The following is a 24,758-nucleotide window of genomic DNA, read 5'->3' as shown; positions in this document are numbered from 1 at the left end:
TAGCGGCAGCAAATCTAATCTGCCCGCGAGTGACGTCTAGCAACTCTCAATACCCTTCTGAGCTGTAAACGCCAAACTTTGGTCGGGCCAATCACATCGTGTATACAGTCGGTGGGCGGGGCAATAATGACGGCGGCTGAGTTGCGTTTGCGTGCTTCTAGTAAACACAGAAACTGGCGAACGGCGGCGGTCTTTCGAATCAGCTTTGAGCGCGACTGGAAGACTTGGAGTTAAGCTTTTCTCTGAGAAAAGGACAAAGAACGGCACTGAAGTCATTCTTAAAAAGGGAAGATGTGTTCGGAGTTTAGCCGACCGGATACGGCGAATGTTTAATCTATCAACGAGCTCTGCTTCACCTTCGTTGCTCTGGTTGGTTGTAGCGCTATCCTATCGGGTGCAGAGGGAGTTTGAAAGACAACCGTTTATCCGCCCCTCGGATTGAGCTGTCAATGGTGAGTTTCCAGACCAAACATCTTGATGTGGGTCTGGCTTGTCAGGGTAGAAATCTCCAAAACTGTTTACCAATCTCACAATTAAATAACATATTTCAAAACGGCAACAAAATACAACATAAACTGACCCATAAATGTTGTTTCTTATGCTCAAATATAGCTAAAAAAAGAGTTTTAGGTTTCAATGACTACCAATCAGTGACTGCCTCTTTTTCTGGATCTATCTATTTGCTATATCCATCCATCCATCTGTTCAGCCATTCATCCATCTATCCATCCATCCATCCATCTATCTATCTGTTCAGCCACCCGTCCATCCATCCATCCATCCATCTATCTGTTCAGCCATTCATCCATCCATCCATCCATCTGTTCAGCCATTCATCCATCCATCCATCCATCCGTCCATCCATCCATCCATCCATCCATCCATCCGTCCGTCCGTCCGTCCGTCCGTCCGTCCGTCCGTCCGTCCATCCATCCATCCATCCATCCATCCATCCATCCATCCATCCATCCATGAGTGTTTTGTTGAATCCGAGAACCACTGAAAATCTTTTATTTTTGAGAAGTAAACCATGCATTTAGAGCTGAACACTAAACGGAAACCAGTGTAATTATGTGGCTTGTTAACGAAAACCTTGATGAATTTCTCTGATACATCCACTTGAAACTTGGCAGGTCTGTTTCTCTAAGACCGCAGATTTTCATAGCTAAAAATGTCACTTACTGTGGCGTTGCATCACATACGCAAAGCGAGGCGTGGATAAACATGGGTGTGTGTTTTGCATGGTGTGTTTCTTTCTCTTTCCGGGTGTGTGCTCTGTTACGCTCTTTACACAGGTCTGCGGCAGCATCCTGGTGGATTGTGTGTGTTTCAGCATGGGTAATAATGGCAGTGCTTGCTAGTTTTAGTAGTGTATATACGTGTATTTCAGACTTTATTTATGTTATGCTACATTCACAGACGTCCTTAAGGGCACAGTTTCTTGGCACAGCCTGCTATTTTGTCATATGATGATAAACCAAGATAAGGGTTTGGGACTTTGCTGTTGGTGTTGGTAAATGTGTTAAGTCATCTTCGATCATCACCCATTCATGTGATGAAATGAAGGACGGTTAATGAATATTTAAAGAGGGATTCTTCTCTGTGTAATTTTTCCAAATTAATCTCTTCTCAAACATTGACCTCGGTGAAAATGCTTGAGCGCTCATCTGGATCGAGAACACCTCAGGTTTTCATAAGGTCAGAGGACGAACATCTTGTGATTTGTGGTGACATTTGCATCTGAGAAATGAAAATCTTCAGTCATTAAAATCCATATGAAATCAGAATAGACCCTCTGACTAGTTACTGGTAACTCTTTACTTTCTTAAACCACGTTCCTGGTTTTATTGTGAATCATTCATCAATGCATGTTATTCCGAAAACAAAACAATTGCAAGTCCTCTTCATTTTATTCAGCCGCAGTATAGCCCTATTCAGACAGGACTAGTTTTCTAAACGGCGTTTGAGTTCACCCGACGTCTGGTAAATTATTTACCAATTTGAGCGGGATGAACATGTCTGTGTTTATTACAGAAGGTCATCTGCTGTGCATTGATATAACCTGACTTCATTATTAAAACCCTATTTAAATAAATTGCACATAAGTGGCTGTTTATAATAAGTCCTCATAAGTGAGCATAGGCCTCTAGACAAGTCTTCATAGTATCTGCAATTTGGCTTTATTTAATTTAATTTAATTTTTTCCTTAGATACTGTCCATATTAAAATGAGGGGGGAAAAATAAATGAAATGAAAGCATGCAGAAGAATTGTTTTGACAGTGTTTAATGCAACGGTGCATGACCGATCGATGTTGCAAAAGCTGTTCAACAGCTGTTCAACAGCTGTTCTCCTCCGCTTTAATACCAGTTATAGCGCGAAATAAACATGAATGAGCATCTGAAAGTGTGTTAAAAGATACAGTACAACTTACCCAAATCTGTATCATGTCTCATGTAATCGTTCAGTGTTTCATCCGTGTAAAGACGTCAATAAAACCTCTTATCAAATGTGTCACGTAATGCCACATTAACCACAGAAAACCATATCCAGTGTTCATAAACGCATTAGTTAGATACAAAATATAACTTAGAGGGGGGCATTTTGCTAAATATGTGCACCATGTTTCATTATATTTTTTATTTTTTCTGGAATATTTAATGCATGTTTGAATAAATCCTTTAAGTTTCTTTGACAGCCACCATTTAAATGTTTATATTTTAAAAACATTAATTGGAGTAGAAATATGATTAAGTGCTTGTATAATTGTATTATTATTAAAAAAATCCTTGAATTGAAGTGTTTGTATACAAATCAGTTAATCAATTTGTAACCAGCTGTCACTGGCGGTACCCTAAGGTACAAAAGTAAAAAGGTACATCTTTGATCCTTACTAACCCCTAAATGGTACATAGTACCTTAAAAGGTACTTATCAGTACTTTAAGAGTGCGTATTAGTACCTACATAGTAGTAACTTTAAGGTACGTATTAGTACATTTTCAGTTTTGTACCTTAGGGTACCACCCCAGCCCAGTGACAGCACTGTACCTTTTTTTCTGACAGTGTGTATAGTTTACAGCATTATTTGAGATATTTTGTTCCTTGAGAAAATGTGCCCTATTCTGTTCCTGAAATATATCCAAAATAATCAATATTGAATTAAATTGATTCCGAATCGAATCGAATCACAAGCTTGTGAATCGAATCATGAAATTTGTGTCAATACCAAGCCCTACAAAGTATGCCTGTCCTCCATGAAAACTTGTCCTGTCCGAATAGGGCTTTTAAGAAACAAATTAATTCCCTATGGATTACAATTGTTGGTAACACTTTAGTTCAGGGTCCAATTATCACTATTAACTACACTGTAAAAAAAATTCAGGTCTCCAATTGAAAATTTTCTAGTGACTGATCACATCAAAATGTTTTATTTGGCACTAGAAAATGTTCAATTGGCGACATTATTATATATTTTTTTTACAGTGTAGTTGCTTATTAGCATATTATAGGATATTGGCTGTTTATTAGCACTAATAAAGCACATATTAATGCATTATTCTGCATTATCATATTCTACATCCCTAATCCACACGATACCGAACAATTTAACAACTACCTTACTAATCCACACGATACCTAACCATTTATCAACTACCTTACTAACTAGTAATAAGCAGTAATTAGGAGTTTGAGGCAAAAGTCGTAGTTAATAGTGAGAATTGGACCCTAATCTAAAGGGTGACCAAATTTTTGTCCTGTTTCACTCTGAAATATGGAATATTTTGCTCCGTTATGCTGAGCTCTAAAATATTATATCATATTGCACTCTTTCAAAATAGCCTTTATGTATAAGTTAAGATCATAAGCTTACATTCATCTTGCAGAATCTGAAAAATGTTCATAAATTGCATTTACCTTTTTATGTAGTACTGCCATTAATAAATATATAATATAGTCCACATGAAAAAATAATAGCTAAATTTACACATCTGAACTAGTTCAAAAGTTTAAATGCCGTTAAGTTTAATGCTGCACTCAGGATTTTGTTTTTGTTTTTTTAATATTTACACATTTACATTAATAGTAAATGAAAATCAAATTAATTTGAATTATTTAAGTGGAATATGTCAGGATTATTTAATTCATTTAAGGTTATGTCCTTAATTGTATGTATATTTAATGTGGCATTTTTAATTACTTGTTAATAACTTATTAATAAAAATTCTTCTAGTTTGAAATGCATTCAAAAAGGAATAAAAATGATTTGATATATTATTTGAAATACAATTTAATTACAGTTCAGAGTTAATCATTCTGATTGAGCAAAAATGACTTTCAAATTCAATCGGAAACTTTTGAATCATGAATTAAATCGAGTCTAACCAACCATTGGCCCAAGTTTTCGAAATGCCCCCACAGTCAGTTTTGCATATGCATCTGCTTACATGCGATTGCTTGTTTTACTGCATCTTCCTCACATGTTTTTAGTCTTAATTTTTTTAATGGACTTTACAGGAGCAAAAAAGGATTTAAATAATCTTGTTTATGAATATGATAATGATTCAGTACCAACCATGGAACTGAATCTCTTCACTACCATTTTCATATTCAATGTTCTTTAAAGGTGCAGTGTGTGAGTTTCAGCGGCATCTAGAGGTGAGGTTGTGAATTGCAACTGTCCTCCGCTCACCCCTCGCCTTCGAAGCACATAGAGAAGCTTAGAGCAGAGAGTAACTAGCGCTCTGTAGAACAGTTTGTCTGATTAGGGCTTCTGTAGAAACATGACGCAAAATGACGACTTCACCTTAAGGGGACCTGCGGTGTGTGTAGATAGAAATGGCTCATTCTAAGGTTAAAAACATAACGGTTCATTATGTAAGGTCTTTACGCACTACTGAAAAATAGTTATGTATATTATATTTTATTTCTGTCAATAGATCCTCATAAATACTACACACTGCGCCTTTAAATACATTTGTAATTACAACAGTATTATGCAAGAATAGATTCATCACTCTTAAGTGTGTAGTGGAAAATCTCTGTATTTTCTGCAAGCCAAATCATTGTTTTGACATGTTGCACGACACGCAAATCTGTCGATTGTTGCGCCTCAGTGCTGGTTATGTACTTGTTCAAAAGTCTTAGGGACAGATTTACAGCCTGCGCCAGCACAAACCCTCTTTTGCAGTTAAAAAAAGCTACTGGCTGACCTTATTGCATATGCATTTGTTGGGGTTTCCCTTTCAGACAGTATTTGTGGGAGAAGATTTTTTAAATGAATCTTGCAATGTGATTTACATTTACATTTAATCATTTAGCAGACGCTTTTATCCAAAATGACATACAAAGGAGAGAGCAATAGAAGCAACCAAACAATCAAGGGCAACAGCCTGCAAGTGCTGTAAGAAGTCTCAGTTATTCAAGCACAGTACACACATTTTTTTAACAAACAAACAGAAAATTTTTATGAATAGTTAAGTGCTAGTCTTTATTGGTTTGGTGCAGCTGGAAAAGATGTGAAGGTTTGTGCTCGTCAATTTACTGGTGTTATTATTTAACGGCCCAAAAAAGCATGACTCAAACCAGATATGATCGGGCTGCATCTGTGTTCTTTCATTTGTGCGTTGTCAGTAGATTTGAGGAGAGAACTTTCCACTCCCATCTGGTTTGTTTTTTGTTTTGTTTTTTGCTCTCACGATAATTTGCCCTGTTTATTAAATTTGGCCCATGATGTAATATTTTTGTCTGTCTGCAGTGGGACTCTCAGGATGAGCGTTCGGCCGCGGGCACATTCCCAGGATTCCCTGGAGGAGCCGGATGATGAGGTGATGCCCTACAGTGACGACGAGACGGACGAGGAGTTACAGTCAGAAGATGATTTGGATCGGAGTGAAGACCAGCTACCAGAACCAGAAACCAGACCCGCGCCTGCTGTCGGTGAGTTTGAAGACTGATCTGAATACTGTAAAACTCTCCTGTTACTGCTTGGTTTGTGTTCTGATTTAGTTTTGTTGTTTTCTTTTCCTCTCAGAGGCCGGTTGGAGCATCCGAGCGAATGACAGGGAATACTGCAAGCGACCCGAGTTTCAGAAGAAGGTCTTTCTGTGCATCAAGAAAAGCAGATACTCTGTAAGTGAAACCTTTAGTGGATCACCCGTACGTACACTAGTGTTCAAAAGTTTGGAGTAATTATGATAATTGTTTATGTTTATAAGTTTAAGGGCAGGGTAGGGTAAGGGACAGGTGTGGTGGTGTGGGTAAGTAAGTACAATGTAAAAACATGTATGTACACAAAAAGTGCATTGTATCAAAGGATTAAAGGGACAGTTCACCCAAAAATTAAAATGTGATGTTTATCTGCTTAGCCCCAGGGCATCCGAGATGAAGATTTTTAACTCCAACCGTTGCTCGTATAATGCATGTCAATGGGGTCTAATTTGAATTGGACCCCATTGACATGCATTATACGAGCAACGGTTGGAGTTAAAAATCTTCATTTGTGTTCTCCTGAAGAAACAAACACACCTTGGATGCCCTGGGGGTAAGCAGATAAACATCACATTTTCATTTTTGGGTGAACTATCACTTTAATTTTAAGATTATTACATACAGGTTAAGGCCACCTAATATAAAGTAAAGTAATAGAAACCGTAAATATATAAGGTCCATGCTCTCACTTAGAGCTTTAAGTAAGATTGTAACAAAAAGTTTCTTCCCCAAGAGCCTTTGTTTAAGAGATTGTCCTGTAAATAAATACTGTAAGAGTCTTCAGATAAAAGCATCTGATAATGATTTCCCACTGCTTACTGACACTAAACAGCTCTCATGCTGGAATTTTCCACCGTTTAGACCACAAACAGTGAGGGTTTGGAGCGGGCAGATGGTTTCATCTGAAACTGCAGAACCATGAAAGCGGATCTATTCTTTTCCACCATGAACATTTATTTTGATATTTTTTGAGCTAAAGCAAATGTTGACTTTCTTCAAAGGAAGATTAATGTTTTCTGGCAAGGAAGTGTTAATTTTTTATCGGCTAAATCATGAATCACCTGTGAATTAATCTGAAAAACAACAGCGACAACATCACGTAGTTTAGCTCAAAGGTGATGTTTCTGCTTCATTGTTCAGTTATACTCATAGTGACTTGGCACACGTCAAATGGTAAAATAGTATTTTAAGTCACTCTCAGTATTACACATCACTCTTCAGTTTTATTTTCACTTCCTCAAACGCCTCCAGGAAACATCCAGAAAAAAAAGTGACACGTCATGTATTTTGTTTATAATTCGTCATCGTGCTCTTATCTGTTGTGCTGTGTTAAACAACCCTAAAACCTTCTGGATAGGGTTTGGCCTTTATTATGGTCTGAACGGAGAGATTTTATGCTAATTGTGTTGCATAATTTACTTGTTAAACTCCTCCACTTTATGGAGTTGTTGCTTGTCTAAGGTCTGTGGTATGACAATTATCTTAGACTGGAAAATCTAGTCCTTTGGCGTCAAATGTCTCGTGATTGCGATCCAAGCAGAAATGGCTGGATTTGTCTTGAGGTTGACATGTTACCCTGCGAGAGCATCCACAGTCAGATTCAGATGTGTTTTGGTTTACATGTATGGAAATCAGTTGGGTTTGGGTACGCTGAAATATTGAGTGAGTGGAACTAAAATAGTGACAGAAAACAGACAGATGAAACTGAGATGCAGAGACTCATTCAATCAGACTTGAATGTGTAACAGTGCTATCGAACCCAGATTTAAAGGTTTATATAAATAAATAAATGTGTTTTTTTTACTGTTCCAGCCTCTTATTTCAGAGACCTCATGAGAAAGTGTGCATTATTAAACTAATTAAAGAGCCGTGGGTTCAATTGGAGCATATTTTGTATGTCTCCCTTATCAAGCAAACACACCCAATTTATGTCTTGCGATCTCTCCTAATGAGCTGATGAGTTGAATCAGGTGTGCGATATGAGGGAGATGCACAAATCAGGGCCATTTTATGATTAATTGAAATACATTTCTTACATACAGTTCCTTTAAAAAAATTAAAAAAATTGTGCAAATATGATTTTCTGTAATAAAATTAAATATGACATAAAACACAACCCAGTCTCTTGTCCGTTTTAAACGGTTAGTTTACCCAAAAATGAAATTGATGTCATTATGACTTATGTCATACCTAATGTCGTTCCACACCCGTAAGACTTTTTTAAATCTGAATAGAAAAGTGCAGTTTTACACTGATCGCATTCTCTGCAGTCTGAGCGTGATGCGCGAATACACTGACTCGCTCATGTCCGAGCTAAATCATTAACACCATCACCGATTACAGTACGTGTTTTACTGAACTAAATACATTACAGTCGGCTAAAACAAATACACAGGTTACTTTTCTGAACAAGAGCACTCCCAAGTCCGTGTTCTTCACACTGTTCACGTGAATCATGGCACAGTTCGTCACACACACACAAAATACCGGCAGTTTGCGCATCTCTTAAAGGGGCCGCTCGTAGGATATGGACCTCCTTTTTAAGGTATGGTGTGGTACTGGTGCGCTCTCAGGTCCGCATGACAGTTTTCACATTACCAATTCTTCATACAAACTGTGCCCTGTTCTGAACTAAACTGCCAGGACTAAAACCCCTGAATTTCGTTCCTGGCACAATGTTTCTCCTGGTCTCCACATCAGCGCTGTTTGATCTGATATCTGTGGTTTATAACGAAGAATTCTGCAGTGAACGCTTCCCACTAGATATCACAGTAGCAATGTTATTATTTCTGTTGTGAATTAAAGCACTTTCTCACTGGATCTCCCAGCGTTGTGAAGTAATGGTGTCATGCACAGGAGATCGGCTCGTGTATGAGCTCGCACTGTCTATTATTACTCCAGCGCAGTTTCATTCTGCTTTCGTTTCGTCTCCGTTTGATGCTTCTCATATGTAACAGAAATGGCAGCTCTTATCAGTTGGGCAGCGTAGTGGTGGCACCAGTGTGACCTCTAACAAAATTTAGTCGCACCTGCAGGAAAAAAGGTTACAAAATGCCACCATTTGTTCGCAGTCTGGAGCCAGGTTGCTCAGCCCTCGCGCCTCATCATTACAGAAGAAAAGAGATGTCACTGCAAGAGGGAGGGGAAGATATTTTTATAGAAGATTACGAGGCACATAAAAAAATTCATTATACAGTCTTGTTCAAAATAATAGCAGTACAATGTGACTAACCAGAATAATCAAGGTTTTTAGTATATTTTTTATTGCTACGTGGCAAACAAGTTACCAGTAGGTTCAGTAGATTCTCAGAAAACAAATGAGACCCAGCATTCATGATATGCACGCTCTTAAGGCTGTGCAATTGGGCAATTAGTTGAATTAGTTGAAAGGGGTGTGTTCAAAAAAATAGCAGTGTGGCATTCAATCACTGAGGTCATCAATTTTGTGAAGAAACAGGTGTGAATCAGGTGGCCCCTATTTAAGGATGAAGCCAACACTTGTTGAACATGCATTTGAAAGCTGAGGAAAATGGGTCGTTCAAGACATTGTTCAGAAGAACAGCGTACTTTGATTAAAAAGTTGATTAGAGAGGGGAAAACCTATAAAGAGGTGCAAAAAATGATAGGCTGTTAAATGGACTGGTAAATGGACTGCATTTATATAGCGCTTTTATCCAAAGCGCTTTACATTTTTGCCTCACATTCACCCATTCATACACCGACGGCGATGTCAGCCATGTAAGGCGCCATCCAGCTCGTCGGGAGCAGCTGGGGTTAGGTGTCTTGCTCATGGACACTTCGACACTTGGTCAGGTGGAACCGGGGATTGAACCACCAACCTTTCGGTTTGTAGACAACCTACATGAACCACTGAGCCACTGCCGCCCGCAAAATACCGGCAGCTGTTCAGCTAAAATGATCTCCAATGCCTTAAAATGGAGAGCAAAACCAGAGAGACGTGGAAGAAAACGGAAGACAACCATCAAAATGGATAGAAGAATAACCAGAATGGCAAAGGCTCAGCCAATGATCACCTCCAGGATGATCAAAGACAGTCTGGAGTTACCTGTAAGTACTGTGACAGTTAGAAGACGTCTGTGTGAAGCTAATCTATTTTCAAGAATCCCCCGCAAAGTCCCTCTGTTAAAAAAAAGGCATGTGCAGAAGAGGTTACAATTTGCCAAAGAACACATCAACTGGCCTAAAGAGAAATGGAGGAACATTTTGTGGACTGATGAGAGTAAAATTGTTCTTTTTGGGTCCAAGGGCCACAGGCAGTTTGTGAGACGACCCCCAAACTCTGAATTCAAGCCACAGTACACAGTGAAGACAGTGAAGCATGGAGGTGCAAGCATCATGATATGGGCATGTTTCTCCTACTATGGTGTTGGGCCTATTTATCGCATACCAGGGATCATGGATCAGTTTGCATATGTTAAAATACTTGAAGAGGTCATGTTGCCCTATGCTGAAGAGGACATGCCCTTGAAATGGTTGTTTCAACAAGACAATGACCCAAAACACACTAGTAAATGGGCAAAGTCTTGGTTCCAAACCAACAAAATTAATGTTATGGAGTGGCCAGCCCAATCTCCAGACCTTAATCCAATTGAGAACTTGTGGGGTGATATCAAAAATGCTGTTTCTGAAGCAAAACCAAGAAATGTGAATGAATTGTGGAATGTTGTTAAAGAATCATGGAGTGGAATAACAGCTGAGAGGTGCCACAAGTTGGTTGACTCCATGCCACACAGATGTCAAGCAGTTTTAAAAAACTGTGGTCATACAACTAAATATTAGTTTAGTGATTCACAGGATTGCTAAATCCCAGAAGAAAAAAAATGTTTGTAAAAAATAGTTTTGAGTTTGTACAGTCAAAGGTAGACACTGCTATTTTTTTGAACACACCCCTTTCAACTAATTGCCCAATTGCACAGCCTTAAGAGCGTGCATATCATGAATGCTGGGTCTCATTTGTTTTCTGAGAATCTACTGAACCTACTGGTAACTTGTTTGCCACGTAGCAATAAAAAATATACTAAAAACCTTGATTATTCTGGTTAGTCACATTGTACTGCTATTATTTTGAACAAGACTGTGTATGTATATATATATATATATATACTATATACTGTGTGTGTGCAGATAAATAGTTTTATAGGATGCTACTTCTGAGACCTTCATCTGAGGTTAAGTGTCTCAGTGGTGATAGTTCACCAGTCAATCCTTGTGGACATTTTTATACCAATTTCTTGAATTTCTCTTCATTTTTTAGGGCAATGCAATCAAGACCTACAAATACAACTTCTTCACCTTCCTGCCGCTGAACCTGTACGAGCAGTTTAAGCGGGCGGCCAACCTCTACTTCCTCTGTCTGCTGATCCTGCAGGTATGGACCAACAGAACCGCACATAAATCATCTCTGAGGGGACCAGGTCTTGTATCAACCTAACTGCACTGATGTGAGGGATGATAATGTACATTCCAGCCGGCTGTTATGGCAAAATAAACCCCGGAAACATGATCAGGACCACAACAAGACTCACTTTAACTTTAAGGGGTTTATTTTGCCATAACAATCTGCTGGATGTACATTATCCAACTTACGGGCTCTTTCTCACCAAAGAAGATAACTATAACAATATAGTTCTAAAAATCATTCTAAATATAAAAGAACAGCAGAATCCAAACCACAGCGATATCATCGAAAGCACTTCCAGATCATTTCTTTTTTTAGCTGATGAAAAATATAAACATTGTTAGCCAATCAGAATCTATCCTGCTTTAAATGACTCCAGCATTTAAAATAACAGTGTGCTTATAATCCACAGAATGATATCGTCCGCTGTTGTGACTCTAATATAGTTATATTTATTGTTATCGACTAATTGCCATATAAGTTTGTAAATAGACATGAAATCAGGGATCCTGCGGGTCCTTGAAATCCTTGAAAGTTTGTTAATCTAAAACAAATATCTCAAAGCCCTGGAAAGGTTTTGAAAATAAACATGCATAGATACTTGAAAGTGCTTGAATTTATTTTGTGCAGGAAGTTTTCTGGAAAAAAATTCTATAAGTTTCCTTCCGGTCTGCTAATGTGTTATTTCACCAATACTTTGTGGCCTACACATACTAGCTTATTTGATTTACATTAGTTACATGCATTTACAGTGCAGGATGTAGAATTGCATTCCTTAATTAAAAAAATAAAATAAATTTAAACCCATGAGGCAAGAAAAACGTAGGTCCCGTTCTTCGTGTGTTTTCAAAGCTTTGATTATGTTTACAGTGTGCAATATAACATGAGTTCATGTTTCGCGTGTAAAAAAACACAGTATTTTTCACACAATTGACTTATCTGTACAGCGCTGCTTTCTCTGTCCTAAAAACGGCCTGATGATTTCCTTGTTCTATGAAGTCCCTCCTTCAGAAACACGAAACGAGTTCTGATTGGGCCAGCGCTTCCTGCGCTGTGATTGGACAGCAGCTTAGCGCACTTTGCCCGGAAAGGTCCCGCCTCTTACTATAACGGGGAGATGCAAGCGCTGAATGCGCGCTCTTCTCCACATGGGAGAGCAACGAGACCACGCCGCCTATTCTGCGTGTTCTTGTGGGCGGAGGGTTCGTCAACAAACGGTTCTAGTGACGTCATTCCTGAAGGAAGTGCAGCGGTGTAGTCCAAACCGGCCGTTCGCTGTAGGCTTTGAAAGGGAACTTCTGTTAAATAAAATATCTCGCTTGGCATTGAACTTTGAGCTTTATAATTTTACAGGTATTATTTATGCTCCAACAGCAACATTACACACTATCTAAAGTTTGAAAGATGGAATCGCGAAGAACGGGACTTTTAAAAGCATATTCATATATCTTAAAACTGCTGGTTGCATGAGGCCAAGCTCTATTCAATAAAACCCATGCAAAAGTTAATATCAGATCATTTTACGATATATGGTGTAGGATGTTCTGAATATTAGGCTTTATGTCACACAAAAATACGACAAATAGAATATCAGATCTCTGCCAAATGGTCAAAAATAAATGCAAAAAAAGTTTTTTTTGCAAAGTTGTGTGAATTAATTTGCGACAGTGTCCTGACTGTTATTTGCCAATTACAATTTTTTTCTTCATAATTCAGATTATTCCTCAAATCTCCACGCTGCCGTGGTACACCACCCTGGTCCCGTTAGTGTTGGTGTTGGGCATCACTGCCATTAAAGACCTGGTGGACGACCTGGTGAGTCCCTGCACGTGTTTTGTGATGTAACGATTTTGTTGAAAGGCAGCCATTAATTGACGGGACGCAGTAATGGTTTCTGTCATCTGATATGTCTCTCTCTGGTTGAAAGGCTCGACACAGGATGGACAACGAAATCAACAATAGAAGGTGTGACGTGCTGCTAAATGGCAGGTAACGCAAAACTTTAATACTGACGTACACGAGATCAGTGTTGATGTTTGTCAGTTAAACGTTAAACATGAACATTACATAAACATTAGCATACATTTTGGCATTAATTCTCTGAGGTTAATTTGTCAGATTTGAAGAGACCAGATGGATGCACCTACAAGTTGGTGACGTAGTCAGACTAAAGAAAAACGATTTTATCCCGGTAAGTTATTTTACATTTTTAATATTTCTTCCCTTTGAGAGATCCCCCTGTTTTTTAAAATGTATAAATTTAATTTAATAATGTTTTTAATGTTATTATTATTGTTGTTATTATTTACATTTAATTTGATTTTACATTTTTATTAGATTTTTATTTAATTACTTTTTTATTTGATTTTATAGAAAGAGATGTTGTTAGATAGTTTCTCATCTTAGAGATACTCATATGTTGTAGAGCTCTTAAAAATAAGAAAAATACGTTTTTTTAAAAACATTTTATAAAAATTGTATGTATTATAGATAATAGTAATAGAGACCTGTTAGAGTTTCTCATCTTAGACTTTTTTTAAATTTAATTACATTTTTATTTAATTTATAGATAATAGCAATAGATATTGTGTAAGAGATTTTCATCTGTTGTAGAACTCTTAAAAATAAGAATATAAATATAACAAATACAATTATACATTGAAATAAATGTAGTTATAAATAAATTTTAAAGAAATAGAATTAACCTTTTTTATCAAAGACACTTGTAAGTTTGTTGTATGTCATATTATATAGAAATTATACATATTGAAAAAATATGTACTTATAAATAAAATAAAAAATACACTATACTAACTCAATATAAATTGAAAAATAATAATTCATATTATAAATTTTAATTTGGATCCACTTCAAGAAAGCCCACATTATTTTAAAAAGGTCCTGCTTGTTCCAGAGCTTTTTCCTTTTTTTATTGATCCTAATTATGAATTTATTTATTAAACACCTTCAGTATTCATTTGCTGTCATGTTTGTGCTTACATTTCCTCCATTTACATTTTTTATAACAGTTTTCTGTTTCTTTATCCAGTCTCTTCATTCATTCGTCTAAGGTCATTTTTGAGTTCATTTCTCGTTTTCATTTGTGTTTTGACCTCATGTAGGCCGATATTCTGTTGTTGTCCAGTTCAAATCCCAACAGTCTGTGTTATGTAGAGACGGCGGAGCTTGACGGGTAAGAAACAGCACATAAAACACCCATCACAACCACACAGTTAGATTTGTTAGATCAGTGTGTTGGATGATGCTATTGCAAAAAGTATTTCAAGACACAATGGCCGTTTACATGGTCATAATTGAGTTGTGGTCATAATAACCAAACATACATTTCTATGACTTTTTTTTTGTTGCTTTTTGTAATGTCAGTCCAATGATTGTTTGAACAGTCATTTATGTGTTTCGACAGTGAGTCATAATGGAAATTGTGTAACTGATATGACACGGTTCAATCTATTTGTTCAGTGTAATTCACTTGATTTTGTCTTTCACATTCAGTAGACACATAATTCAGTTCCTGGATTTGTCTGTCTGTGGACGTTTTCATACATTTTACAATATTTAATTGACATAATTAACAATAAATCAAAGATTTTCATTTAAACTATTTAATGCTAAAAGTATTATAATATTAGTCAAATATACACTACAAGAAATTTGAAATATGTCACATTAGTCTATTTTTTAAGAAGGCAGTGCTAGGAATATGTTTGTTCCTGGGCTTTTTGCTGTTTTATGGATTTAATTATTGAACATTTGATTGTCATAACACATACATTTATAATTTTTTACGTTTATTTTCTGTAGTTTTTCCACACACAGCGGCAGCATTTCTTATGACATTTAAATATTCTTAAAAACAATTTTAGAAGTATTTAATTTTGTAGTAATATTTACATTTTTTTGTTTATTTATTGAGAGTGTCTAGCTTTATTTATTTATATTATTTATTATTTGTATTGTAAAAAGTGTATTAATGTATTTTTTATATTAATCTTTTGTTTATTTATCGAGAGTGTATTCATAGCTTTATATTATTTAAAGAACTATATTAATGTATCCATTTTTATTTATAGAGAGTGCATTTGTAGTTATTTTTTTATAAAGATTGCATTCATAGTTTTATTGATACATTTTACATGGATGTGTATATATATATATATATATAGATAGATAGATAGATAGATAGATAGATAGATAGATAGATAGATAGATAGATAGATAGATAGATAGATAGATAGATAGATAGATAGATAGATAGATAGATAGATAGATAGATAGATAGATAGATAGATAGATAGATAGACAGTTTCTTTAACTTATATTTATAGAGTGCATTTAAAGAGTTTGTTATTTGTAGACAAAGCAAGCATATTTTTTGTCTATTCTTTTTTTATTTATGAAGTACATTTAATACATTTTTCTTTATTTTTAGAATGCATTCATATAGTTTTATTTACTTATTTATTTATTTGTTTGTTTATTTGTTTAGATGTTTTACTTTTATTTATAGGTGGCATTTCCTTGATTGTCATTACACATACATTGAATATTAATTTGATACCATGTTTATGCTTGCTTTTCCTCCATTTTGCATTTTCACCTGGTCTTTCAGATCCATAGAATCATAACTGAGATCCTGGGTTTGTCCGTCTGTGCACTTTTGTATTTTCTTGTTTCATAAAGGAGGATGTGATGGGGATGTTGTCAAATGGCATATATTAATGTAGTAAATGAATCGTTGTTTTGATTTTGTTTTGTTTGTCCAGAGAGACGAATCTGAAGTTTAAGATGGGACTCAAGGTGACAGACGAACAGCTTCAGAAAGAGGAACAGTTGGCACGGTTTGATGGTACGTATGGCAGAGACAGAAGAATAGATGATTTGTGTACAAGTAGTTGCATGATTGTGATTGTGGGTTGCATGTATGAACAATTGTTAAACCCTATCCTAACAAGGTGTGGAGAATTTCCAGTATCAAGTCATTTTTCTTAGTGGTGCACTAATTGGTCTTGCACACTGTGCGTTTTAAAAAAAAATCCTTTGTAAATGTTGCTTGTCAGACTGTATGAACATGATCCCCGATGTAAGCCGTGTCACACTGTAAGATCTCAGCTGTCATTAATGTCAGACTGTACGATAGTCAAGGCGCTCTAAAACGGATCACACAAGAAAACTCGTCCGGAGTTTTATATCATCAATGAATGACGCGTTTGGTGACAGTGAGCTGTATTACACGCAGGACTGAAATGGTGGAAATCTCTAGCTCTCGTTTTGGTCATAGTTTGTCTTGAAAAACGAGATATTTGAAGGTTGTCGTGCGGCAAATCTTCTCACACTGCCAGAATTTCCAGAAGGTAAAATTTGATCACAGCGTTTATTAATCGGCTGCCGGTGAACATGTCAAACTAACGACCAAAGACGCCAGATTTTAGCCTAGGATCAGAGGAATCTTTTAGGATTTGCAAAATTTGTCTCAGGCGGCCAAATCGTGGGCAAAATCGCACAATGTGCCCCCGGCTTAAGAACAGAATGAGTGGGATTTTGATCCAACCACATTTAGAAAGCAAGCAAATGACAATGTTATTGGTTACATATAAATATCCTGAGAATTCACAGTCGAAATGAAAGTATGATTTCTTATTTTGCGTCTCTCTCAGCGTTGATTAAGTGTGAGGAGCCCAACAACCGCCTGGATAAGTTTTTGGGAACGATGATCTGGAACTCTCAGAGCTACGCGCTCGACCTCGACAACATGCTGCTCAGAGGATGCAAGGTCCGCAACACAGAAGAGTGCCACGGGATGGTCATATTCGCAGGTCAGAGGTCGACGCGCTGACCCACACACTCACACTCAGAGTTCAGTGGTGTGTCAGTGTCTGATGAAACTGTTATTTAATCGTTCTTCAGGTAATGACACTAAAATCATGAGGAACGGAGGGAAGACCAGGTTCAAACGCACCACAATAGACAAACTCATGAACTACATGGTCTACACGGTGAGTCTTAATATTCATCTGAATGTTACCATTTCACTTCTTCAGTTCAATGACATGTGACTTTTTTTGTTTTTCACTCACCTTTAGGCAGCATTTTTTTGACTTAAATAAACAAAATGAATCTTTACGACACACAAGTCATTTAAGTTTTAATTATATTTACATTCATTTATTTATTGAGGGTGTTTTGTAGTTTTATTTATATTTACATTTATTTATTGGGTGTTTTGTAATTCTATTTATTTTTACATTTATTTATTCATAGAGAGTGTTTTGTAGTTTTATTTATATTTATGGACGTTATTTACATTGTTATTTTTATTTGAAAGTGTATTTATAGATGTTTATTTTTTATTTATTGAGTGTGCATGCGTAAAGTTTATTTATTTATCTTTAATTTGTATTTATTGAGAGTGCATTTAAAATTTATAGAGTGGATTCATAGTTTTATTTATTCATTTTTTATCAATACACATTCATCACATTGAAATTGTTTTATTTATTAACTCTGGACGAAATTATTTGTAGAGAGTGAAAGCATAATTGTATTTATTTTATCTATTGTTTTACTTGATGTGCATGTATAGACGTTTATTTATTTGTAGAGCGGATGCATAGTTTTATTTATTTTATTCAATATATTTTATTTATCAATTGTACATGCATAGTTTTATTTATTTGTTTTTTTTATTCGGCTTTTTAAATGTTTTTTACTATTATTTATAGATATCGATAATTTTTAATACTTTTTTTATGTTTTCTTTGTTTTTTCACCTTTTTTATAAACTGCATTTCTAAATGTTATATATTTTTATTTATATTTAGTGCAATTTTTATTTATTTTGTATTCATAATTTTATTATTTACAAAGAGTACATTCTTAGTATAACTTATTTTTATTGAGGTTATTTGTTTAACTTTTATTTATAGATAGCATTTCCAGAGTTTTAGTTATTTATTAATCTTATATAGTGACTGCATTTATAATGTTTTTTAATTTTTTATAGAGAGTACATTTAAGGTGCAGCAGCATTTGCAGTAAACCCATTTTGAGTCATTTTTTTATTGCTCTCTCTTTCTGGCTGGTAGATCTTTGTTTTGTTGATTTTGATTTGTGCTGGTCTGGCCATCGGACACACGTACTGGTACGAGAGCATCGGCTCGAAGGCCTGGTATCTTGACGACGGCCTGAACCAATCGTCATCTTACCGAGGGTTCCTCAGTTTTTGGGGCTACATCATCATCCTCAACACCATGGTGCCCATCTCTCTTTATGTGAGGTACGATATCAGGGCATCGAACATGCACACCAGTCGCTGAGCACACAGACTGTTATTCATCTGATAATTCATGCGTTTGCGTTCTCTCCTTGTCCTTCAGCGTGGAGGTGATCCGACTGGGTCAGAGTAAGTTCATCAACTGGGATCTGCAGATGTATTACGCTGAGAAGGACACGCCAGCCAAAGCCAGAACCACCACCCTGAACGAGCAGCTGGGTCAGATCGAGTACATCTTCTCCGATAAAACCGGCACGCTCACTCAGAACATCATGGCCTTCAAGAAGTGCACTATTTCAGGACGTACTTACGGTGAGGGCTTCGAAAAACTGCTAACCTTGTTAAAAAGTGCCGTTTTTAGAGGGCAGATATAAATCCTGAAATGCTTCTTGAGGAAGTTAACCCTATAAAGCCTACTGTGTCATATTTGATATGCAAATTTCGAAGGCCTCTAAAGGATCAAATGTTTGCTGAAAAACCGTCGTGCAATCTACTACATGCCTTCTGTCGTCTGATTGATAGTTTAGACTTTTTTAGCAAATACAAGGCCTTTTAGTATAATTGTAGATCTTTTTGCTTCTTGCTGTGAAATCTTTACAAATTTTTATGAAGTAAACTTGAGAATTGCTTTAGTAATATTTCAAGATGAACACTTACTGGACTGAAGCAACTTAGGTTTACCTGATTATCCATACATTAACCTTGTTAAAAATCATGCCTAAATGTGAGTACCAAATATGATCATCAGGCTTTTCAGGAGCGTTTATTTGTTCATCTCTAAATCATCACTGAATTGCATTGGATTACATTGTTTTTTGCCCCCATAGTAAAAACCACAGAGCTTTGATCATACAACTAAGCATTTATAAATCCTCTTACTAAGACACACTGGCAGATATAGAGTAACGACGGATATTTAAATGCATTTTATGTAAGTTTGATTGTTATACTTTTATAAAGATCTCATTGGTTTACATTACATCAGACTTTTATCGTAAGTTTTGTCCATATAAATATCAGCTTCTGTGCCAAATTGCGTATTTTTGCTCAGTTTGTGCCTCTGAATAAAACTGAGGTGTTTTTTATCCTCGAGTTCGAGCCATAAAAGCCTGATGGATCAAATGTCATGCCTGAACAAACACAATATGACTGTTTAATATGTCAGGCTTTACAGGGTTAAAACATGCAGTCAATTTAACCACTATGTTCTGCTGTTATTGGCGTTTTATTTGTCAACCCATTAGATGCGTTTAAATCAAGTGTGAAAAGAGATGATACAAGTGTTAAAAAAGAATGGGACGAATGTCAAAGGCAGGACCGGTGGTGTGTCATGTGTCCGGTCAGATGTAATCCTTCATGGTTGTGTTTGTGGCTCGTGTGATTCCAGAGACGTGTCTAAATGTGTGTGTTGTCTTGTTGTGCTGTTGTCTCGTGTCTGTGAGGTGATACAGTGTGTGACTGTGGGATAGATTTGAGGCTTTAGTTTCACAGAGTTAGGAGTCAGGTTTCTCTGTTTGAGTACCATGGATGAATGTAGGGGGGGGGGGGGGGGGGGGGGTGATAACACACACACACACACACACACACACACACACACACACACACTTTTGTTTTTGTGAAATGTGGGGACATTCCTCGGCATGTTTTATACTGTACACACCGTATTTTCTATCCCCTTACACTGCCCTGCCTCTAAACCTACCCATCACAGAAAACATTCTGCATTTTTACTTTCTCAAAAAAAAAAAAAACTAATTTAGTATGATTTAAAAGCCTTTTGAAAAATAGGCATACACGGGTAATGTCCTCATATTTCACCCTCTCCTTGTAATACCTGTGTCATACCCATGTCATTATACACATGTGTCCTGATATTTCACAAAAACGCGCGCACACACACATCATGGCATTATCCCTGGATAACTTTTGATTCACTATATGTTCGTCTTGTTCACATTATATTCACTTGCAATCCGTTTGCCATCAAAACACAGATATTCGATGCAGTGTCACTCACACTTCCACTCATGACCGGGAATAAACACACACCCTTGCAGAACTTAGCTTGCTGCTCCGTGAAAACAAACTGGATCCACTGTTATCCTTAACGCTGGGTTATTTGGGAAGCCGAAGAAGATTATCTTTCCCTCACAACCAGAAACACACTTTTTTAGAAAATGACAGCGCTTCCGACAGCTCCTGTAACCCGAACGAAGCTCATTAATGGCTGTGCTCTTGCTCTTGGTCTTATTCTTTTGCTCTGGTTGATGTGCACATACACTCATCCGGGAGAAGTGCCAATACAAGTAATTCCCCCCTTCATGACGTCAAACAGGGCCAAAACTTTCCGAAACTTGTTTTAATCATGAAGGAGTGTATTTGGCACAGAAATACTCCATCATATGTCCAACAAATGTTTACAAATTTTGGCCATGCTTAGCATGAGAATCAACTCTTTAACAGTGTAAACAAGTCCGAATGCATGATATCGCATTAGTACCTTTAAAACGCACTGACACCTTCCATCTACTATATGATAATTTCTATATGATACTATATAATGATAACTATATGATACTATATAATGATAACTATATGATACTATATGATGATAACTATAAAATAGTTTAATTGCACTCCTTTTCCTTAGGAGATTCCCATTAGTGGTTTTGCTGAAGCAATTACTTTTGCACAATACATGTTAATATATTTTTAAATATTAAACATTTTAATATTTTTTTTATTTTTTTTTATTTGTTTATTTGTCAGGGACAATGCAGTGCACATTATTACATACATAATTATCATAGACAAGCCACAACAAAAAATGTGTAGATGTGTTGCATAAAAGGTTTCTAGCCAATAGGCTAATTTGCAACCCCAGTCCCTGGTCAGGCCTTTCTAAAAACATATACCCAAATTATAACCACATTACACAAGACAACACATCATATCCCACTCAGACAATCCATTAGAACTAAAATAGCTCAATGTCCACATATTTGATTTTCTTTCAGCCAGAATTTCACCTTTCTATTAAATGTTTTCAGGTCCGTTTCTGTTTTTATTTCTGTTGGTAAATCATTCCAAAAACGGGTCCCTATCACTGAGAAACTAGACTGGCCAAAAGTGGTTTTACGCCCCTCTGCTATACAGTTGCCACCCACTGCTCTCCTAGTGGCAACTTTCCTTATGTTTATTTTTGTCACAAAAGGACAGAGTACGGTCGGAGCTAGATTATTTATACATTTAAAAATCAATTTAAGAAAAGAAAACTTGATAAAACTATCAAAGTTTAAAAGCTTATACTTCTGTACAATCACGCAGTGATGCCACTTAATTGGTTTCTGATCCATTACTTTCAGTGCTTGTTTATGCAATGATATAATGGGTTTGACTGTTGTCTGGGAAGCTTGGCCCCATACAGTAGCACCATACGATAAATGAGAGAGTATCATAGCATGAAAAAACAGTAAAGCTGCTTTGACAGGTATATGAGTCCTAATCATTCTAAAACAGTTTAGATTTGTCCGGACAGTCTTACATAGTTTATTAATATGTGCAATGAATTTGAGTTGGGAGTCCAAAGTAATACCTAAAAATTTAAATTCCTCAACTTCCTCTATGGCTGCTTGATCTATTTTAATAGTACATTTAGCTTTTCCTCTAATTGAGAAGCACATAGATACGGTCTTTTTGACGTTAAGCGTCAGACGATTGTTTTTAAGCCATCGGGATATACCCTCCATTTCCTTAGTCAGGATTTCTGCTACTTTAGTCGGTGTCCTAGCTGATGCATAAATGACTGTATCGTCAGCATACATTTGACAGTTGGCTGACCGACAGCACGTAGGTAAATCATTTATATATAGACTAAAGAGCAGAGGCCCCAGAATGGAGCCCTGTGGAATACCCATTGTGCATTGTAATGATGTTGAGAGTTCGTTGTTTATTTTAACCCGTTGTTCCCTATGGTCCAGATATGATGCAAACCAACCGATAGCATGTTCAGAGAAGTTGAAGCTGGCAAGTTTATTCAAGAGTATGGTGTGGTTCACAGTGTCAAAGGCCTTTTTTAGGTCAATAAACACAGCTCCCACAACATTACCCTTGTCCAGCTTACTCTTAATGTTCTCGGTAAGGTAGCAATTAGCCATTTCTGTAGAATACCCTACTCTAAATCCAAACTGATTAGAATTGATAAGTTTATTACTTTCAAGATGTTCTATTAACTGTTCTATTATAATTTTCTCTAAAATTTTGGATAAAGCCGGCAGTATTGAGATTGGCCTATAATTGCTTGCTTGATTCCTTACGCCAGCTTTGAAAATCGGTGTAATAATGGCTTGTTTCCAACTTTGTGGGAATTTGCCTTCTCTGATGGAAAGGTTTACAAGATGGGTTACTGGTTTAATCAAGGCAGAACAGTAAGTTTTAATAAAATCAGTATCCAACCCAAATATATCCTTTGCCTTAGATTTATTTAATTTATTAATAATTTTAAGAACTTTATCCTGACTAACCTCTTTAATTTGAAAAAAAAAAATCTGATTGGTCAGACTTTATGGTCTGTGATATCTTGAGGCCTCTCTTTCTGTGCCGTCTGATATAAGAAGTGCAGTATCCTCAAGCACTATTTAAAGTGCTATTTTTTTTATGTATTCATTTTTGTTTTAAATAATTCAGTGAACTAAATTATGTGAAAATTGATAACGCTCTATGATCGTCTATAGGTGATTCCAACAGTGTGGCCTCGGAGCATGGAAAGGTATGTATGCAAAGTGAATTTATAGAATTTAATAAGAGAATATATATATATATATATATATATATATAATATATAATAAATCAATTTTTCTGATTTATTGTTCTTCTCAGCTGGTGGATTTTAGCTGGAATCAATACGCTGACAAGAAGTTCGAGTTTAATGACATTTCCCTAATTTCCTGCATCCGTTCAAAGAAGGATGACCAAGTGCTGGAGTTTTTCAAACTCTTGTCCCTGTGTCACACCGTCATGGTTGAGCAGAAAGAGGGTGAGGAGACTGAAACAATATCTGCTGACAGTATACAGTGTTTGTCACATTACTGTCGCATAACCCTGTTTCGAGCATGTTCAATTATTTTAGCATTTTTAAACCTATTTTGATATCTATCCTATCTGATAATAACAAACTAAAATAAATAAATCACAAATAAATCACAAACTAAAAGACAAAAGAAATTGCAGCTGATATTACTGCACATTTCTGCACTTTTAGGTGACTTGGTGTACCAGGCCGCATCTCCTGATGAGGGCGCTCTGGTCACGGCCGCGCGCAACTTTGGGTTTGTGTTCCTGTCCCGAACGCAGGACACCATCACCATCTTTGAGTTGGACCAAGAGGTGACCTACACGATGCTCGCTCTCCTCGACTTCAACAGCGACCGCAAACGCATGTCCATCATCCGTGAGTCTTCTTTCTCTTCTTCAGGTCCTATCTGTCAATCACTGTCATCGGTTTCTCACTCTTTTGTGTGTTTGTGTGCAGTGAAATTTCCAGATGGCCGTATCCGTCTGTACTGCAAGGGTGCAGACACTGTGATCTACCAGCGACTCTCTCCGAATAGCATGCATAAGGAAACGACACAAGAAGCTCTGGATGTGAGTACCAAAACATTTATTCAATTCATTAGCAAATGCTAATGAGGTCCAGCATGCAAATGCAAGTTTTTGTGTTGACGTTTTAGTTTTTTTGTGGAACACAAAAGGAGAATTTTTAAATCTGTCAAGCTCCAAAACATACAAAAAGTTTTTTTATTAATCATAAAAGTACTTCATATTACTCATGCTCATGCATTGATCAGTCAAAGTCGATTTGATTGCTTTTCGTGAAGAATATTTATGTCTCCATGTCAGATTGGATGTCATTGACAACAAATGATAACTATAGATCTTGCTTAAAGCTACACTGTGTGATATTTTCCCCCATCTAGCGGTGTAAAGGTATATGACCATCCAGTGAATAATAGTTTCTGTTCCTCTCAATTCTGATTTCGTTTTAACTCCTACGGTGGCCGA

At 36.5% G+C, this 24,758-nt stretch overlaps 2 protein-coding genes across 3 annotated transcripts in view; both read left to right on the top strand.

Annotated features, from left to right (window-relative positions):
* scamp1 (secretory carrier membrane protein 1) overlaps positions 1 to 24,758 on the top strand; it is a 212,033-nt gene that overhangs the window by 60,358 nt on the left and 126,917 nt on the right. The window lies entirely within an intron of this gene.
* atp8b1 (ATPase phospholipid transporting 8B1) overlaps positions 1 to 24,758 on the top strand; it is a 49,526-nt gene that overhangs the window by 12,650 nt on the left and 12,118 nt on the right. For both annotated transcript variants that reach the window (XM_067423695.1, XM_067423694.1), the window contains 16 exons: positions 5,756 to 5,937; positions 6,032 to 6,129; positions 11,264 to 11,377; positions 13,124 to 13,222; positions 13,335 to 13,396; positions 13,526 to 13,598; positions 14,530 to 14,600; positions 16,192 to 16,274; positions 17,083 to 17,241; positions 17,333 to 17,421; positions 18,511 to 18,701; positions 18,802 to 19,010; positions 23,432 to 23,466; positions 23,577 to 23,733; positions 23,959 to 24,147; positions 24,229 to 24,341. In XM_067423695.1, coding sequence (XP_067279796.1) covers positions 5,769 to 5,937; positions 6,032 to 6,129; positions 11,264 to 11,377; positions 13,124 to 13,222; positions 13,335 to 13,396; positions 13,526 to 13,598; positions 14,530 to 14,600; positions 16,192 to 16,274; positions 17,083 to 17,241; positions 17,333 to 17,421; positions 18,511 to 18,701; positions 18,802 to 19,010; positions 23,432 to 23,466; positions 23,577 to 23,733; positions 23,959 to 24,147; positions 24,229 to 24,341 — 1,911 coding nt within the window. In that variant the 5' untranslated portion in view covers positions 5,756 to 5,768. The remainder of the gene's footprint in view (positions 1 to 5,755; positions 5,938 to 6,031; positions 6,130 to 11,263; positions 11,378 to 13,123; positions 13,223 to 13,334; positions 13,397 to 13,525; positions 13,599 to 14,529; positions 14,601 to 16,191; positions 16,275 to 17,082; positions 17,242 to 17,332; positions 17,422 to 18,510; positions 18,702 to 18,801; positions 19,011 to 23,431; positions 23,467 to 23,576; positions 23,734 to 23,958; positions 24,148 to 24,228; positions 24,342 to 24,758) is intronic.

Source organism: Pseudorasbora parva, chromosome 18, assembly GCF_024679245.1.
Source record: "Pseudorasbora parva isolate DD20220531a chromosome 18, ASM2467924v1, whole genome shotgun sequence".
NCBI classification, from domain to species: domain Eukaryota; kingdom Metazoa; phylum Chordata; class Actinopteri; order Cypriniformes; family Gobionidae; genus Pseudorasbora; species Pseudorasbora parva.
The sequence above is the reverse complement of the archived record's forward strand: the minus strand, read 5'-3'. Positions and strand labels throughout refer to the sequence as shown.